A 20,176-nucleotide genomic window follows, 5' to 3' on the forward strand; every position below is an offset into this window, starting at 1 on the left:
GTGAGCAACCTTGTGAATGGCAGTCCCTTTTAAGGCAGTGAATGCCAGGAAGGAGCAGGTCTTAGAGTTTGGGATGGATGGAGGGGACACAAGACATGCTAATTTTGAGAAGCCTGTTAGATACCCACACGGAGGCATCGATGAGGCTGTTGGATGTGGACATCTGGAGTTCCGATAAGAGGACAAGGGCCAGACATCTAAAATTGGGCACTGAATGAGATCACCAGGAGAACTGTCCAAGGATCAAGGAGGCCCTGGGAAATTTGGACATTTGGAGGTTGGGGAGAGAAGGAGGAGACAGGAGACAGAGCAGAGGATGGCAGTGAAGTGGGAGAAGGCTGGCAGGGCGTGGTGGCTCAGCAGCCATGGGAGGAAATGGGGAGGAGGAGGAGGGACAAGACCTCTGTGGCCAGCACTGCTATTGGTCAGGAAGGGAGAGGACTAAGAACTCCCACTGGATTTAGCAGCCTGGAGGCCACTGATGACTTGGACAAGAACAGATTCAGTGGAAAAGCAGAAAAGTGGATGCACAAGGCTGATTGAAGGGAGTTCAAGAGGAAGTGGCATTACATCATAAGCATTATCCCATGTCATTCAAAATCTTTTCAGGCTGGCTAGGAAGAGCGTATGGGTGTGTGGAGCGGGGGGTTGAAGAGAAATTAGTTAATGAACACATACAGTTAGATAGAAGAAATAAATTCTGAGTTTGATAGCAGAGTAGGGTGGCTAAAGTTAACAACAATGTATTCTATATTTCAAAATAGCTAGGAGAGAGGACTTGAAATGTTCCCAGTGCATAGAAATGATAAATACTCGGGGTGATGGATGCCCTAAATATGCTGACTTGATCATCACACATTCTCTGTAGGTAATAAGATATCACATGGACCCCATAAATATATACAAATATTATGTATCAATTTAAAAAACTTTGAATATCACATTCTAGGATTGTAATCCCTTTTTTTTTTGAGATGGAGTCTTGCTCTGTCACCAGGCTGGAGTGCAGTGGCTTGATCTTGTTTCACTGCAACCGCCACCTCCTGGGTTCAAGCAATTCTTCTGCCTTTGCCTTCCGAGTAGCTGGGACTACAAGCCTGCGCCACCACACCCAGCTGATTTTTGTATTTTTAGTAGAGACGGGGTTTCACCATGTTGGCCAGGATGGTCTTGATCTCTTGACCTCATGATCTGCCTGCCTCGACCTCCTGAAGTGCGGGGATTATAGGGGTGAGCCACCATGCCCAGCCTGATTCATTCTTCACTTGTTTTATGAGTGGGATGGTTCTTACTTTTACTACTATATTGTTTGTGATACTGCAGTGGACATATTTGCATATAAAATTCCCTAGATTAGGAATGACAAGACACAACAGGATGAGTATTTTTAGGGCTTAATCCTAAAATATGGCCAGTCATTTACAGAAAGTCTGTACCAGTGTACACTCCCATTGGCATGTAGGAGCGGGCTTTGTCTCACTGCACAGCTCCCCTCCATCTATTATTGAATTGACTAGAACATCCAGAAATGCATTAAGTTACAGAGGTGATGGTAGGGGTTATGGGCTGAATTTTGTTTCCCCAAAATTCTTATATAGAAGTCCTAATCCCCAGTATCTCAGACTGTGACTGTATTGGAATTAGAATCTTTAAAGAGGCAATTAAGTTAAAGTGAGGTCATTAGTGTGGGCCTTAATCCAGTATGACTGACTGATGATCTTAGAAGAAGAGGCAGTCTGGGCGCGGTGGCTCACGCCTGTAATCCCAACACTTTGGGAGGCCAAGACGGGCAGATCACGAGGTCAGGAGATCGAGATCATCCTGGCTAACATGGTGAAACCCCGTCTCTACTAAAAATACAAAATATTATCCGGGCGTGGTGGTAGGTGCCTGTAGTCCCAGCTACTCGGGAGGCTGAGGGAGGAGAATGGCATGAACCCAGGAGGCGGAGCTTGCAGTAAACTGAGATCGCGCCACTGCACTCCAGCCTGGGTGATAGAATGAAACTCCATCTCAAAAAAAAAAAAAAAAAAAAAAGACGAGGCAATTTGGACACAGAGACAGACACAGAGGGAAGACCAAGTGAAGTCACAGGGAGAAGACGGCCATCAACAAGCCAAAGCGTGAGGCCAACTCTGCTGATGCGTTGACTTTTGACTTTTAGCTTCCAGAATTGTGAAAGAATAAATCTCTGTTATTTAAGTCCCCGACTCTGTGGTACTTTGTTATGGCAGCCTAGCAAGCTAGTACAGTGGGCATTAGTGTTTTGTTCCTGATTTACAGGATGATGTCTCTGGTGGTTATACTAAATCATACTGGACCTGCATACTAGACACATATATTTAAGGACATATTATAATTTATCCTCCCAAACCTGATCTCTTATGAAACGTAAATCCTGAATCAGTGGGATCTCTTTCCGTTTTGCTGCTCTGTGGCAGATTTTAACACTAACATTTGGCCTGGTCCGTGTGTTATTTATTTCTCTCTGATTTCAGGTCTCCTGGTTAAATTCATGGTCTCAGGGAGGTCTTTCCTAACTCCCCGACCCCCACTGTGATCACCCCCCATCAGACACTCCTCTTCTCTTTCAGAAAGGCTGGTAATAGTTATAATTACTTTCCCTGTGGGGTCTCCCTGGCTGGGTTGTGAACACTAGGGGACGGATATGATATAAAAACATCATCACTGTTTCCAGTTCTAGCCACAGGGCGTATGACAGTGCCTGGTGCAAAATTGAGCATAGAATTGTCACTCAGTATTTTGTTGAATGAGTAAGGCATGGGTCAAACTTTGCAACGTGCCCGAGGGCACTGGGGTGGGGTAGGGGGGCTTCACACTCAAATCTCTGTGACCCAGAGCCTAGCCCCGTCTCGTACCTGCCTGCTTATCAGTAGATGAACTTGGGCAAGGATGTATGGAGTCACACTTTTTGATTTTCTGTCTTTGGCTTGGTAGTAGCTCCTCAAGGAAATAAAGCACTTCTAAGAATTCTTGGTATTCTTTATGGTCCCTTGAATATAATAACTCACAAATACTTGCCGGTTGTCCAATTAAGGCCCCCACTTTCCTCATTTTATGCCTTTATTATTATGACACGTAGCTGTATGGTGATTCTTTTTCTATACTCGTGTCTTTCCTATTGGACTCTGATCTCCTTGAGAGCAAGAAATTTGTCTCCATCTTTTATCTGCAGTTCTTGGCACAATGTAGGCATTTAAGAGGGGGCTCAATTGGATGGAAAAAGATAAGATGGATGGGATTAAAAAAATTTAAAGATTATTTAGAAATGTATTGTCTTCCTTCGAATGAATTTTAAAGATATCAGTTATAACAATATATGTGCATAATAGTTTACAGTCCCTAACATCCAAGATTTGTCAAAAATGTGTACTGGGATACATATATACTAGCATGAATGCACAAAGTAAAATTATACTATTAGAGAAGTTGCTTAAGGAATGAATGACAGTGAATTATGAAATAACATGTGTTTTAATTCACATTATCAACGCTTTAAAAGCTGGTAGTATCACTTTATAGTTCTAATTTTGAATAGCTGTTAATACTATATTCTACTCAACCTTTATGGTTCTATTACATTTTCTTCTTGGAACAAATAGCACTGCTGTGGACACCTGTATACATGTATGCCCAGTTATTTCCTTTTTTGATTATTAAAATAAATTTCTAAAAATGAGGCTACTGAAATATTTGAAACATTGTTCAACTGCTTTCTAAAAGGCTTGTACCATATTCCTTACCTCCTTTGCAGCACTTAGTACTAATATTTATATTTTCTAAAAAATTAGCCATGATGTATCTTCTCGTTTTAGTATTCATTTCTTTTGAGGACTTTGTTAATTTGGACATTACCCCACAAGTTTATTTGCTAATTGCATTTCCCTTTGTCTTAATTATGTATTTCTCTTCTTTTTTTCATTTTTTGATTTTGGTCTTCCTTTGTTAAAGGCAACTTTTATTAATTTTTTTATATAACAGCATTTTCAGAAAATATTTTTTTCTGGGTTATTCCCTTTTGCTATTTTAATTACTGTTAAACGCTTATATACTCTAAACTGTAGATAGATATTTTAACATTTTCTTTTATTTTCATTGAATGCTTGTAATTAAAAAAAATCATAAGTGGCAGTAATAAGATCAGAAACAATCCGGGAAAACTGCTGGTTGTTTTGTATTACATGACTTGTGATTTAATTATGTTATATTCTGTGAGTGCTTTTACAACTATTGACGGTACTGGGAAGAGTGTGTTTGGCCCCAGCTGACCACCTATTTTAAATTACATCACCTGATTAACAACCACTCCTGCTGAGCTTAGGTTTAGAAAACTTCAAGCTTCCAGAACACGGCTCTGGGGGAACTGGGAATTCTGGGGCTGTGTGCTTGGCATAAAGGCATTAAACTCCCGAATGAAACATGAGATTCTGTACCCAGCCTTTGTGACTTGTAGTCCATTTAATTTTTGCTGTGCTCAACTATCTGGTTGGTGAAATTGTTACTTGTAAGATTAGAAAGGCAAATAGGGTAGGAAAATAGTGTGGAAAGAATGCTTGTATGACTTGACAGTCTGACTCAGAGGGAAGAGAGAGAACAATGAAAGCAAACACCCATCGCTCGCAGGTTTCAAATAGATTTTCATAAGAATGAAAGACCTGTAAAGATTTATTAAATATATTGGTGATTGATGGGCATGGTTCACATATTTAGGAAATTCCATTATGTGGAATTCTTCATTATTCCAGAAGACTGGATAGAAAAGGCATTGGGATGTTATGCTAATTTTTTTTTTTCTCTTTAGGGATTTTGGAGGAGGCTGACCCAGAGACATTTACAATGAAACCACAGCATTTATTTGGGTTTGGTACAAGGAGCAAGCAGACAGAGTAGACTAAAATGTGTGACCTCATGCGATATTTCTTGTGATCTGATATCACTTAGTGTTATTGAATAACTTCAAAGGGCAGCTGGGAATTACTGTGAAGACACACACAGCAAAGCAATTTCTCACCTGCTGTCTCTGATCACAGAAGACACAGTTAGACTCACATTTCTCCCCAGGACACATGCGGTAGACATGCTGCAACTTGTTTGGAGAGAAAGGCAAGGGGCAGAGAGTCACACTGTTTGCACTGTGTGGGCTGAGACAAGTTTTAAATATAACTAAGGGTTACTTTTTTAGAATTAAAAGCAGTAGAAGCTGAGCTTCGGGGCATGGGTTACTTCCTAAAAATACAATCACTGAACTTTTAAAGAACTCTAGGATCAGCTTGTCAAACTGGAGTAGATACAAATGTGAAAGACATCTGAGACTCTTTAGTACTTGGCGCACAGATTGAGAATTAACTCAATTTTGACTGTTTCAGATGATGAAAATATTTTCAGAAGACCAACCTGGTAGCCAGGATGGAGTAGGATTTTGCTGCTTAACCTGCTCACCTAGATCTTGATGTCAGTGGGCTTTCTGCAAGCCCAGTATCTGAGTTCGTCGCTGTCTTGGGGGCAGTTTTGGCCACTTTTTTTTTTTTTTTTTTTTTTTTTTAAGAGATGGGGTCTTGCTGTGTTTCACCAGCTGGACTCAATCTCCTAAGTGCCTTCAATAACCTCCTAAGTGTTATGTCCCTTGTAATGTTCTCTTCTCTTTGACCTTGACCAATTTGCTTCACTGTCGCTCCTCTTCAGAGTTCTTCTACAACACATTGGATCTGGCTTCTGAACCTGTTTCTAACTGTAACTATAACATAAGGTTAAATGTCGCTGCAGACTTTGTGTATTTGCAGAGTTTGCTTGAATTTAATTTTGATGGAAAAACATCTGCTTTAAAGGATTGGAGACTGCTTGATTGAGTAAATCGCAAATCAAGTCTGGAAGTGTAGGTGTTATCATGTAATGAATTAAGAGACCATCGGCCGTCTTTCTTTTATAGACGTCCTTAAATCCCAACATCATTTGGAAAGTAGTGGCTCTGTGTTTATATCAGTCAGTCAACCAAGTTTAGGCTCCTATCCCAGGCTACAGAAAGTTCTGTGTAAGCCACTTAACTGACCTCACAGCTTATAACCTAGTTGGCAAATAGGAGAGAACTGTAAGAAGTTGACTAGTATGTGGAATGCAAATGATGACAGTGGACAAGAGCCAGATGGTACAAAGGTCGTGGTAGGGGTGGGTGGGTGGGTCTATCAGTCACTTCTCACACTGCTGTAAAGAAATGCCTGAGACGGGGCAATATATAAAGAAAAGAGGTTTAACTGGCTCATGGTTCTGCAGGCTGTACAGGAAGCATAGCAGCTTGTGCTTCTGGGGAGGCCTCAGGAAACTTCCAATCATGGCAGGAGGCAAAGGGGGAGCAAGGCACATCACATGACCGGAGGCAGACAAAGAGAGAGGGTGGGGAGGTGCCACACACTTTTGAACAACCAGATCTCAGAATCACCCACTCACTCACTATTGCGAGAACAGCATGGATGGGATGGCGCTAACCCATTAATGAGAGCTCTGCCCCATAGTCCAGTCACCTCCCACCAGGCCCCATCTCCAACTCGGGGGATTATAATTCAGCAGGAGCTTTGGTAGGACTCATACCAAACCCTATCAGTGGACATTTGGGAGAGACTTCATAGAGAAGGATGGGAGAAGGGTCGGCTTGAAGCACTGGAGGTTTTCACTGTGCTCATTGGATTGAGGGGCATGTGTTCCTGCATAGGGCTCCCTCTGTGCGGACACAAAGAGATGGGAATCCCAGAGGATGGGTGAGCTTCTGCAGGGGTAGACCAGTGAGAAGCGAGGGTGGAAAATGATTCAAAGAGTAGCATTTTAGAAGACTAGTCTGTCTGCAAGCCTGGATTAGGATTTTGTTCCTAACCTACTACTTTTCAGACTTGGCTGTACGTTTCAGTCACCTGGGGGGTTAAAAAAGTACTGAAGCCTATAGCCCTCCCCATACTCCCAGAGGTTCTGATTTAATCTGTTTGGAATTAGGCCTGGGTTTTGGGTGTTTTAAAAGCTCCCCAGGTGATTCTAATGTGCAGCTTGAGCCTGAGAACCACCACCCAACCCACTGATAAGATCTTGATGTAACCTCCACTGAGCCTCCACTCATCGAGCTGAACCACAGCACAGTGCTGGCCAGGAAAAAGCAGGATCAACTGATGGGGGGAAAAAAAAATTAAAAAGTACTTCTGGCTGACTGGGGGCAGTGGCTCATGCCTGCAATCCTAGCACTTTGGGAGGCTGAAGTGGGCGGATCACCTGAGGTCAGGAGTTCGAGACCTGCCTGACCAACATGGTGAAACCCTGTCTCTATTAAAAATACAAAAAATTAGCTAGGCATGCATGCCTGTAATCCCAGCTACTTGGGAGGCTGAGGCAGGAGAATCGCTTGAGCCTGAGAGGTGGAAGTTGCAGTGAGCCAAGATTGTGCTATTGCACTCCAGCCTGGGTGACAGAGTAAGACTATGTCTCAAATAAATAAATAAATATATAAATAAATAAAATAAAAATAAAAGGTACTCCTGTGACAATATTTATAATATTCCACATAGTCCAACACCTTAGTTATAATAACAGTTTTCACGTAAATGCTATGAATTTTTGCATTGGCCATGAAGTAGATGGGGGCAAATGTGTAGACTTTTGGAAATGTATGGACATGGAAAATGTGTCCAAAATTTGCAATAAAAATGGCAGGATAAAACAAACACTTTTATCATAGCCAAAAATTCAATAGCCTAAAAGCAATTATAGCATGAAAACACTAAACTTGCAAGTATAAAAATATAAGTCCTCAGAAACTTGCTGCTGGAAGGCCTCAGTTTCCAAATGCTGTATGTCAGTGATTCTCAAACCTGAGTGTGCATTGACGTCGCCTGGAGGGCAGTCACTGGTTGCTGGGCTCCAGTTTCAGGTTTAGGAGACTTGGAGAGCCCAAGGATATGTAGTTTCAAAGTTTTCCCAGGTGATACTGCTGGCCTGGATACCATACTGTGAGAACCACTGGTGCTTGCTGCCATGTAAGAACCACTACTGCATGGGTTCAAATATTGTAGGAAAAAGGTCTTGATAAACGTGATAGAAGGACATGAGTTTTGCTTTTTATGTCAGATGAGGGGCTTCTTTTGGGAGTTAGGGAATCTGTCCTCCTCCAGTACAAGCCAGCTACTCCTCATCTCCATGCTCTAGGGGGTACCTGTCTGAGTCTAGGTAGGGTAGGTAGAAGAGAAAATTGTCTTTTCGTTCTCCTAATTGTCCTTTTAAAATTTACTACAAAGGGTGGTATTATATATAGCCATAATATTATATAACATGTTCTTTATTTTTCTTCCAGTAGAAAATATTTGTAAGTTCAAAGCATTTTTTAAATATTTTATGACTGTCTCCCCACCCCTCTTACCTGACAACATGAAAAATTTGAAGAGTTAAAACAATTCCTAACCATCCATGTCTTCCTTAAAACAGGTTCTTGCGGCTCATTCTTGGTGGTATGTTGGAGGATGTCAGTCCTTGGCCTCCACCTAGGTGCCAGCTTTTGCATCAAACAGCATTCCTGGTAGAAAAGACATTTGCAGTGCACCTTGGGAGGGAGGAGAAGCGGAAATCATTCTCAGATGTTAGAAAGAAACATGTTTCTAATTGAAAGCATGACGAGAGGGCACACATGAAAGTGCCTGGGTGGTGAGCTCAGGCCGAGGCACAGCTTTGAAAGCCCTGCTCAGTCCTTGCTGTGGCCACTTCTGTTCTTGTGGGTGGATCCCATTCCCATTCCTGTGACATTCCAGAAATAACCATGGCTGAGCAGGGACCCAGGACAGCATCTCAGATACAGCAACAAAGTTTGCTCAGTTGGTCAGGAAAACTCTGATACGTTAGAATCCCGAATTCTAGAAACACAGAGCTTTTGAATTAGAATTCTAGAAGCACAGTGTGGGAACAGCCTTTATTCTCATATTGTGGGGACCATTTTAGAACAAATCGCTGCTGCCCTCCTCATAAACCCCAAACACACACAAGTGCAGAGGCCAAGGTTAAGTGACTTACTCCAAGGTCACCTAGGGAACTGGCTCCATTTTTTTTTTTTTTGAAAGAATCCTTCCCAACTTTTTAAAAATTTCTCAGCTTGGTATTCTGACACCCAAGGGCCATTTTAGAAAAATCATTACGTGCTGTAATGAATAGGCATCATATCGTAGAAAGATGGGAAAAGTATCTTCTCTCTTTTATAGAAAATCAATAGGTTTCAAGGCTTTTAGGTCTTGGTCTTTTGGATCTTCATAACTGAGTCTCCTGTTGTTTGTTTTGCTTGTCTATTTTGTAATTGTTTTGTGGACTGAAGCTTGTATTGAACTTTATGGGAGACTTGATAGTGTGTTCTGCCTCAGGACCAACAATTTATGTAAAAGGTGAGGTGACAGCAACAGGGCAGCATAATAAATGTATTTGAACAAATAAAGAAGGGACTGAAGGAATCATGGCCATAGGCCTATGACATTACATAGTAAAACTTAAGTCAGTAGCATCTACACTTCTTTTTCTTTTTTTCTTTTCTTTTCTTTTTTTTTTTGAGATAGAGTTTCCCTCTGTCATCCAGGCTGCAGTGCGTGACACCATCTCGGATCACTGCAACCTCTGCCCCTCGGGTTCAAGCGATTCTCCTACCTCAGCCTTCCAAGAACTGGGATTACAAGCACCCACCACCATACTTGGCTAATTTTTGTATTTTTAGTACAGATGAGGTTTCACCATTTTGACCAGGCTGGTCTCGAACTACTGACCTCAAGTGATCTGCCCAGCTCCACCTCCCAAAGTGCTAGGATTACAGGCGTGAGCCACTGTGGCCAGCCAGTAGCATCTAAACTTCTAAGGGACCTTGCCTATCACAAAACCTACTTACTCTACCAATGACCCACAGCCCTGATAACTGTTTTTTAAAATTTTTTGAGGCTGGGTTACATTCTGTTGCTCAGGCTGGAGTGTAGTGCCGTGATCATGGTCGCTGCAGCCTCGACCTCCTGGGCTCGGGAGCCTCCTGAGTAGCTGGGATTACAGGTGCATGCCACCATGCCCAGCTAATTATTTGTATTTTATTTTATTTTTTGGTAGAGACAGAGTCTCACTGTGTTGCCCAGGCTAATCTCAAACTCCTGGGCTCAAGCGATCCTCCCACCATGACCTCCTAAAGTGATGGACTTACAGGCGTGAGCCACTGTGCCTGGCCTGATAACTTTAAAACTCTGCTTGGTCATGAGTGTGGTGATTCAGCGTACATACGTCCTCGCAAATAGGAGATGAAGAAGTTGTTTCTTTTTGGTTGCCTTTCGTTGTTAAATTAGGGATGGTGCATAGCACACTGGATTTTTATACAAACTAGCAGGTGTATTTTGGGTGACTCTCAACCTCTCTGCCCTTGGTTTTCTTGTTTTCTCATACGTCAAAGAGTTGATTGGACTAAATTTCTGACACAGTCTCTCAAAGATCTGATAGCCTATACGACATGAGGTCTGTAGGAGAGCACTTTTTGGGGTTGGGGATTGGACTGGACTTTTGTTTTTTGCCAAGTCTTGGCAAAAAATTTAGGCTTAAAAATTTTAAAATTAAATTTTAAGTTAAATGTATATTTAAATTTAAGTCACAGAGCATAACTTTAAAATAATGGCAGAGCATTTTCTTATGATTTTTCCCGGATTTTCTGATGCATTTCTGGGAAGCAGATACAGTAAAGTGGTTAAGAATGATAGCTTTGGAGCTGGCTCACTTGGTTTCCAATTCCAGCTCTTCTACTTAGTAATAATTATGTGACGTTTAACAAATCACTTAATCTCTGTTTCTGTTTTTTCATCTGTAAAGTAGGCACAATCAAATATCTACAAAAAACGTTGCTGGGGAATTAAATTTGTTTATATATGTTTAGAACCGTGCCTGTCACATAGGAAGCCATTAATATTAGCTCTCCTCCCCCTCCTCCACCCAACCCCCCCCCTTCCTGCTTATGAGTGCTCGTGTAGTTTTTTATTGGAGAACAAACAACCTGATGCTACTGTTAACCCTTTGGAAAAATTAGGAAGTCTACAGTGTTCTTCAAAGCTGTGCCTTCTGTTGTCTTTCTGCAGCTAGCTGTGTTCCACCATGTCAGAATGGAGGGATGTGTCTCCGGCCTCAACTCTGTGTGTGTAAACCAGGGACCAAAGGCAAAGCCTGTGAAACAATAGCTGCCCAGGATACCTCGTCACCAGTCTTTGGAGGGCAGAGTCCTGGGGCTGCCTCCTCCTGGGGCCCGCCTGAGCAAGCAGCAAAGCATACTTCGTCTAAGAAGGCAGACACTCTACCAAGAGTCAGCCCTGTGGCCCAGATGACTTTGACCCTCAAGCCGAAGCCTTCAGTGGGACTCCCCCAGCAGATACATTCTCAGTGAGTGTTTCGAAATTTTGTTTAGCTAAGGATCATCTTAATTACTGTCTTGGATGCATTGCTTTAAATCACTGTCCCTTTCCTGCACAATTTGCAGAAATCACTTGGATGGTAATGTCTTTCTTTCCTTTCTTAAGGCTTTACACATTAGGCTTACACATGGAGTCTCTTAAAAATATTTGATATGTGTGTTTAGCCTCTGCAGGAAAATTTACCGTAAGTACAACCCAAGGCAACCGTGAGGATTATAGGGATCAAGATTGGAAGGGAATGATAAAGATAGTTATTTGTGATAAAGTTGTTAGTTTAAAAATTCTGTTTTTGAGGGGGGAGCCGTTTTATAGAGTTTTGAAATAATTAAAAAACAAACAGTGTTATTTTTAAAGTTATCTGGAAAAGGTAAGAACTCAGCTTGCACAGAGAAACTACTCAAATGAAAGGGAGTCCTTGCAAAGAATTTCTCAACCTCAGTAGCAGGTTAAGTGTACCTTCTGTTAACACCATGTTTATCTCCCAGTTGCCGTGTGGGTCCATTTTTGGTGAATGAGCTTGTTTTCTATTTATGGGAACAAGGTTTTTTTTTTTTTTTCCTTAGTGTTAGGAAGTAAGTGCTATTCTGAACAAAATGAGAACTCAGAGAAGAAAGATTACTCCGTTCTCTGAGTTGCATTGCAAGCAGCCACTCAGCTGCACCGGCTCCTTAAACAAATGGTCTCCTCTTAATGAACTATTCTATATGGATAATAAGATGCAGAATGTACTGCAACTATCACTTGTCATTTGTCTAGGAATGTAAAATACAGGAAGTTCCCAACTTAAGAATGGGCTTGGCGTAGCAGTTCATTTTTAAGTCACTTGCTTGGAATTTAGAATGCTTCTTCCCTCTGTAGAGACAGCTTCCACATGGTGATTAGTATCCAGTCAGCCCACAGAAGTTATTCAGTCTGTTACTATAGATGAAATTATCCTTATTTCTACTTTCCCTTCGAATAGACCACCTACTGTTTCTGCTGAGTGTGGTCTTTTTCTTTTCTCCTCCGATTCCCTCCTCAATCCTCAATCCTCTTTTTTTTTCCTGTTTTTCTTCATTTTTCTGTAATTTCTCCTTGTCTCATAATACTTCAGTTCTATTGTGGTAGCTAGATTTAGGGGCTAGTTTGAAATGCTACTTTGCTATTGGAAAACACATTCTGCTGCCCTCAACGAGAAGCAAAGGTAGGTATAGCTAATACTTACTAAGTGCTTACTATATGCCAGGTACTCTTCTAAATGCTTGTTGTGTATTGTTCACTTACAATTCACAAGGACCCTATGTGGAAGGTAACGTTAAACCCATTTTACAGATGAGAAGACTGAGGTACAGAGTGGTTAAGTAATTTGTTCAAGGTCCCACAGTTAGTAAATGAAAGTATTACAATTTAAACGGAGGCAGTCAGGTTTCAGCATCCATGCCCTAAAGGAAGGAGTTGGCAAAAATTTTCTGTAAAGGGGCAGATAATAAATATTTTTAGCTTTGTGGGACATACGGTTTCTGTTGCATCTACTCAGTTCTGCCATTGTAGCACAAAAGCAGCCATAGACAGTGTACGAATTAATAAGTGTGACTGTGTTCTAATAAAACTTTATTTTATGGACATTGAAATTTGAATTTCATATAAATTTCACAGTTCATGAAGTATTACTCTTTTTTTGATTTTTTTCTCAACCATTAAAACACATAAAAATTATCCTTATGGGCCATATGAAAGCAGGCTGTGGGCTGGATTTGGCCCATGAACTGTAGTTTGCTAACTTTTTCTCTAAAGGATAGTAGTGCTTTTTTTGTGTGTGCCAGAACATGAATATAAATATGTGTTCTTGGAACGATATAAAGCTTTGATTATATCATAGCTAGACATCTTCCTTCCAGCATTGTTTTAGATCTTAAAAACAAAAAATAATTCCGTGTTGAACTATGCTGTGGCGATCAAGAGTCATATTACTGTGAATTGCAATTAGTTTTTTCTAGCATTATGGCTTACATAAACTGTAAAGTAATTTACAAGCAACATTATTCATCTTGAATATCACCATCCACTATTAGAATTTGACCCTCTATGATGTATATATATGGATTGCTAGTAAGAACCATATGTCGGTTGTCAGATAAAGGAACAGTCCATTTTTTTTCCTTCCTTTTGGTACCCGCAGTGTAATTTAGACAAGAATGTTGTGAGTCAAAGAGGAGGTTAAGGTTTCAGCTCTGACTCAGCTTTGGTAAAATAAAGTCATTAGGCAGTTTGCTTTGGAGATTTCATCTGCAGAATGAAGATGCGTTTTTACGATAGCATTGTTATAGGCATGTGTATATGGGTGTGCCTACTGGTGTGCTTTTAAGTAAAGAGAAGAGATGAGAAGAGATGGCCTTCGGTGCCATCAATCCTGATGTTAATAAACTGTATAGATTGCCCCATTATCTGGTCACTGCAGAGAAGATTAAGATGTACAAGACCCAGTCCTGCTCTTACGGAGATTTTGAAATGACAAATGAGCTATACAAAGGAAGGGACACAATTAGCCCTTTGAGTAATTTAGGTTATGACATAATCACAGTGAGTCATGTTTAATCAAATGGCCAAGAAATCACATATGATAGGTCCATTTTGGCTACTTTTGAGAAATGTTAGAATCCTTAAGTTATCTTTAAGATTGCCTTTGTTAGAGTATTTCAGGTTTTGTGTTTAACCAGTAAAGGAGATTGATTAAGCCTCCTTAAAGTATTCAACTGTATACATAAAATATGTCTAAAATGCCAAAATGTTTAGTGTTACATTCCTTGTGTGGCACGTGAAGTGCTATCATCTCGATCACTTATTCAACAAGTTTTTATGGAGCATATTTTATGTACGAGGGCACTGTTCTAGGAGCTAAGGATATATAACATTAGGCAACTAAATAAAATGCCTGCTTTCTTGGAACTTACAGTTTAGAGAGGGAGAGGCAGTTGATAAATGACATAATTAAAATACACATTAGATACTCATAATTGCTGTGGAGAAAATAAAACTGCAGTGGTAGAGAGGGCATGCTGGGCTGGTGTGAGGTGGGGAAGAGTGAGGGGTGTGGCAGCTTTAAATAGGCTGCCAAGGAAGACCCTGCTGAGAGGCATTTCAGCAAAGACCTGTGGTAAGGGCATGAACCCTGCAGATACGTGGGGGTGAGGCAGAGGCTTTGAGGCAGGAATGTGCCTGAGGTGTTTGAGGAACAGCTAGTTTGGTAAAACTGTAGTGTTAAAAGCACATATTTTAGGCAGGTGGGTATAAGATGAATTGGTTTTACCTTTGGCTGAATTGGTTTGAGGCAACTTGATTTAGAACCAAATACAAATGAAGTTCCTTAGGAAACCAAAAGAAAGAGCAGTTGTTTCCAGATTTTGAAGTGTTAGTACGGTGGAGTCTAGGGATAGCTCCTTAAAGAAGGTGTCTGTGAGAAGATGGTTGAATTCAGATACATACAACTGGAGGAGAAGGATGTATCCAGGGCAGGCAATGATGTGAGGCTAGGTAGCCTGGCATATTAGTTTTCTTTGGCTATGTAACAAATCACCCCAAAACTTAGTAGCCTAAAATAACATGCATTTATTGACTGACAGTCTGTGTCAGGAATCCAGGAGTTGCAGCCAAGCAGTCAGCAGGGGTGGCAGTCATCTGAAGGCTCGATTGGGGCTGGGGAATCCACTGCCAAGATGGCTCACTTTCATGGTTGTTGGCAGGAGGCCTTAGCCCTGGCACTGGCTGTTGGCAGAAAGCTTCACTTCCTCTGTATGCGGACCTCTCTGTAGAGCAGCCTGAGTGTCCTCACAGTGTGGCCATAAGCTTCTCCCAGAGTGAGTGATCCTAGATTAGGGAGAGCGAGAAGAAGGCCACAGTGCCTTTATGGTCTTGGTCTTAAGGATGCCACATCTTCACGTTCACCTTATTCTACTCATTGGAAGTGAGTTGCTAAGTCTAGTCCTCACTCGGAGGGAGTAGAAGTATGCTGCACTGCTTAAATGGAGAAGTATCAAGGAATTCGTGGACATATTTAAAAATGACCATATTTAGGATATGATTTAATTAGAACTTGATAAAGATGAAGATTAATGGTAATATAAGGTAATATAAAGCTCTGAAGGTTGCTTGAAAACCAAGCTACTGACTAAGATGTCAACAAAACAATTCCCAAAAGACACAAAATAGATAAAAAAGTAATAGAGGGAGGACTTGTAGCTTAAAAAGCCTTAAGAAACACAATAACCAATCACAGCATTTGGATTATGTTTCTGTCCTGATTCAAACAAACTGCTAATAAAAGAAAAAGATAACAATGATGATTTATAGGACAAGCATGAACATGCTAACATTGATTGGAAATTTGATGATATGAAGGAACTGTTGATTTTGGGAGCTGTGATGATGGCATTATAGTTATGTTCATAAGGAGGAGAATCATGTTAAAGTATTTACAGATGAAATGATATGATGTGTGAGATTTTATTCAGAATAATCCAGTGGGTTGATATATAGAGGTAATAAGATTGGTTTGAGGTGGTAATTATTGAAGCTTGATGATGGGTACATAGGGGTTTCTTACAAAATTCTTTTTATATTTGTGAAATTTTCTGTAATAAAGAGTAATAAAAAGATGAAGTTTCTTACGGTCCCGAGTGTGGTCCTGAGTCTTCAAAAACCTAATGCTATGATATCTCCAAGGATGGAAGAACTTCTGGGATATTCCTTGAAGTATGCCACCTCCTAATTGACAACAGTAACAATAAAACGTAAGCTCATTCCCTTTATTTGGAGTAAAGGGAAAAAAAAATCCCATTATAAAGCTATGCCAGTAGTTAAACACTTTGGGGAGAGAGTTCAAGCTTGCTGCAGTACTGATCGTTATTACTGCGACCTTGTCTGAACTTATTAAAGGATCCAAGGAATTGATCAGTACTCAAACGGATGATTTCCTTATACGATCTCTCAGACTGTAGGAGGGGATGTTGCTCCATATTGAACCCCCACCTCAACCCCACCAACTCTCTCCCAGCTTTCTCCTGTGCTTTCCTGTACTTACCATTGTCATGACACTTACAACACAGTCTTTCATCTCTTTGTCCACAGAGGTACACAGAAAGGCCCCAATCAATGTTTGCTTAACATATGTATATATTAAGCATTTTGCCTGGAGAAAATAAGTGTTAATAATGTCTAAATCCTTGTCTGTGGATTGTTTCACGAATGCTTTTATTGCAGGAGGTACCCTTCTCTCTTGGAATAATAGTATTTGCCTTTGAAAAGCCCTGAACATTTTGCAGAGTATTTGCATTCCTCATGGTATGTGGTCTGCCCAACAAGTCCATGAGGTAGGTGAAGGTTTTGATCCTGACTTTATGATGTGGAAAAAAAAAAAGGCAGTGAATGAAAGTTGAACAAAAGGAACTCACTCCAAGGAGCTCAGCGCATGACACCTTGGGGATGGGATGAGAACTAAAAATTTGAACCAATCACTGATTTTATCGTGTTATACACATTTATTTAAACTTAAAAAGATGGATGTTAAATTGAAATTATATACAGAAAAGTACAAAAATCAAAAGTGTACAGTCTAGTGATGATCCCAAAGTGACATCATGTTCACGTAAGTGCCATCGACATTAAATAGAACATTTCCAGCACCACAAAGCCTCTTGTTCTTAGATTCTGCCATCTTCCTCCTCACCAGAGGGAGCTACTCTCTTAACTTCTAATGCAGAGGTCAGTTCCACCTGTGTTTGAACTGTATGCAAATAATACGGTGTGTTTTTTTCACTCAGTATTATGTCTGAGATTCATCTATGCAGTTGTGTGACTATAGCTTGCTCATTTATGTTATACCACCAGTGGTTACCGCATCATGTGAATATACCACGATTCATTATTTATTCTGCTCTTGATGGATGTTTGGATTTTTTTTTCAATTTTTGGCTCTTTTTAGCCCAGCTTGACTAAGGTATAATTGACAAATAAAATGGTATGTATTTACAGTATACATGATGTTTTAATATATATACACAGTGTAAAATGATTACCACGATCAAGCTAATTAATATATCTCTCATCTCACATAGTTACCATTTTTGGTTTGTGGTAAGAACATTGAAGGTCTACTCTCTTAGCAAATTACCAGTATACAGTACAGTAGTAGTATTTATTATAGTCACCATGCTCTTTGTTAGATCTCCATAACTTACTCATCCTGCATAACTAATATTTTATACCCTTTGGCCATTTTTTGGCTCATAATACTGCTGTATAGGTATGTATATGTGAAAATTCTAGAAGAAGGCCGGGCACAGTGGCTCACACCTGTAATCCCAGCATTTTTGGAGGCCTAGGCAGGTGGATCATGAGGTCAAGAGATCAAGACCATCCTGGCCAACATGGTGAAACCCCTTCTCTACTAAAAAAAATACAAAAATTAGCTGGACATGGTGGCACGCGCATGTAGTCCCATCTACTTGAGAGGCTGAGGCAGGAGAATCGCTTGAACCTGGGAGGCGGAGGTTGCAGTGAACTGAGATTGCGCCACTGCACTCTAGTCTGGTGACACAGCAAGACTCCGTCTCAGGAAAAAAAAAAAAAAAGAAAAAAAGAGAAAGAAAATTCTAGAAAACCTTTTTGAAATCGTCACCAAGCCCAACTGTATATAGCAGTGTAGTAGTTTGAGAAGGACTTCCTAATCCATGAAAACCACATAAAGTTTGATGATATCATTAGCTATTGGTCAGACCTATTTTGTTGTTTGAGAATAACAGACACATGGGGAAGATGGTGAGGTGAGGAAGCATGTTGAGGAGCTGGAAGCAAGCATTTCTTAATTTTTTCCTCCTGAGACTGACTGCGGAAGAGTAGACCATGGCATGGAGGTGGGAGAGACAAGGACAGAGTCGGGGAGGTTACTGCCTCACACTTCTGCTCACACCCCTGGGTCTGGTGGAAACTCAGTTTGTATCTAAAAATGGGAGGTGTCGGGATAGAGTTTGCTCCCTAATACAATTACAAGAAATCAGGATAATGTTTTGGTGCTATGTAATAATAATAGTTAATATGACCAATTATTCTGTGCCAGACACAATTCTGAGTACTTTTTGAGTGTTGTCTCATTTAATCTCCTCAAAACCATGTGAGAGGCCCAGCACGGTGGCTCACACCTATAATCCCAGCCCTTTGGGAGGCCGAGGTGGGCAGATCATGAGGTCAGGAGTTCAAGACCAGCCCGGCCAACATGGTGAAACCCCGTCTCTACTAAAAATACAAAAATTAGCCAGGCGTGGTGGCGGGTGCCTGTAATCCCAGCTGTATCCCAGGAAATCAATTCAAAAAGGCACTGAGTGGAATTAGCAAAACTTTACCTAATCATTCTGATCACCATCCCAGGCCAGTAAGTAGTTCAGCTATGGCATCCCATTCTTTATGATACTTGCAGTGAATGATGGGACCCACTTCTTGCATATCTCTGGATGTCGTAAGGGTTTTTCATTGATCAGACCATATTTACTTCTCTGCGTCTTATGTTCTTGACCTTGCAGTGTTGAATCTTCTTGCTCCTTGCACTTAGAATGCCTGTGACAGACATAAGGCATGTCAACAAAGAAAAGGGCGACAGCAAAGTCCAGGCAGCCAGCCTCTTGGGAAAATTACTGAAACTGGTACTATAAATCCAGTTTATGAGCTTGAAATTTCCTAGTACTCATAAGTATTCAATTAAATATTGATATGAACCTTGACACAAGTTTGGCTCAAGTGCTGGTAGAAAGCAAACAGGGACATTCAGACAAACTTTATTTTTCACTTAGAGGTCATACAGTTCTAGAGTAGTGTGAGTAATGGAGTTAGCTCTCACCAAAACACAGAAGAAATATTCAATCAATATTAGTATCTTTGAATAGAATTTATCCTGGGCACTTGCTCCTTTGAAAGTTATTATTTGTCCAGGCTTGATGGCTCACGCCTGTCATCACAGCACTTTGGGAGGCTGAGGCGGGTGGATCAGCTGAGGTCAGGAGTGCAAGACCAGCCTGGCCAACATGGTGAAACCCTGTCTCTACGAAAAATACAAAAATAAGTTGGGCGTGGTGGCGTGTGTCTGTAATCCCAGCTACTTGGGTGGCAGAAGCCGGAGAATCGCTTGAATCCCGGGAGGTGGAGGTTGCAGTGGGCTGAGATTGTGCCACTGCACTCCAGCATGGGCAACAGAGCGAGATACCATCTCAAAAGAAAAAAAAAGAAAGTTATTATTTGAGCATAATGAAAAAGAGAACAAAAATTAGGTACAACTTTTCCCTCCAACTTTCCAGAATTTTCAACCAGTACAAACCATCAAGTTTTATAACTGCAAGTGTCTGAATGCCTGGCCCACAGTCACTCAGCAGGGCCGCAGCAGAGTCGTGACTTGAACCCAGGCTTCCTGACCTTTTGTTCCATGTTCTCTTTGCATCGTTTACATGTCATTGTCTGACTCTGCTTAACAAAATAATGGAAAAATACTTTGCGCAGTATTTTTGAAGCCCCAAATTCAAATAAAAGGCATAAAGGAGTGAAAAATTGTAGTTGTTTTATGAATTGTCAAGTAAACCACTGTTGTTTGACCAGAAATTGTTTATTTTCAAAACAATAAAGATTCGCCTAAAACGTATTCTGTTTCATGAAGGAAATGTGACAATCTTTCATTATAGTCAGTTACCAATATAGAGAGCTGTTCC

The 20,176-nt window shown here is 40.8% G+C and overlaps 1 protein-coding gene across 10 annotated transcripts in view; it reads left to right on the forward strand.

Moving 5' to 3' along the window:
• The window catches only part of LOC105464817 (latent transforming growth factor beta binding protein 1), a 445,139-nt gene that overhangs the window by 65,226 nt on the left and 359,737 nt on the right, over positions 1-20,176 (forward strand). For all 10 annotated transcript variants that reach the window (XM_024787691.2, XM_024787692.2, XM_011712889.3 and 7 more), the window contains exon 3: positions 11,124-11,421. In XM_024787691.2, the coding sequence (XP_024643459.2) occupies positions 11,124-11,421 (298 nt within the window). The remainder of the gene's footprint in view (positions 1-11,123; positions 11,422-20,176) is intronic.

Source organism: Macaca nemestrina, chromosome 13 (genome assembly GCF_043159975.1).
Source record: "Macaca nemestrina isolate mMacNem1 chromosome 13, mMacNem.hap1, whole genome shotgun sequence".
NCBI classification, from domain to species: Eukaryota; Metazoa; Chordata; class Mammalia; order Primates; family Cercopithecidae; genus Macaca; species Macaca nemestrina.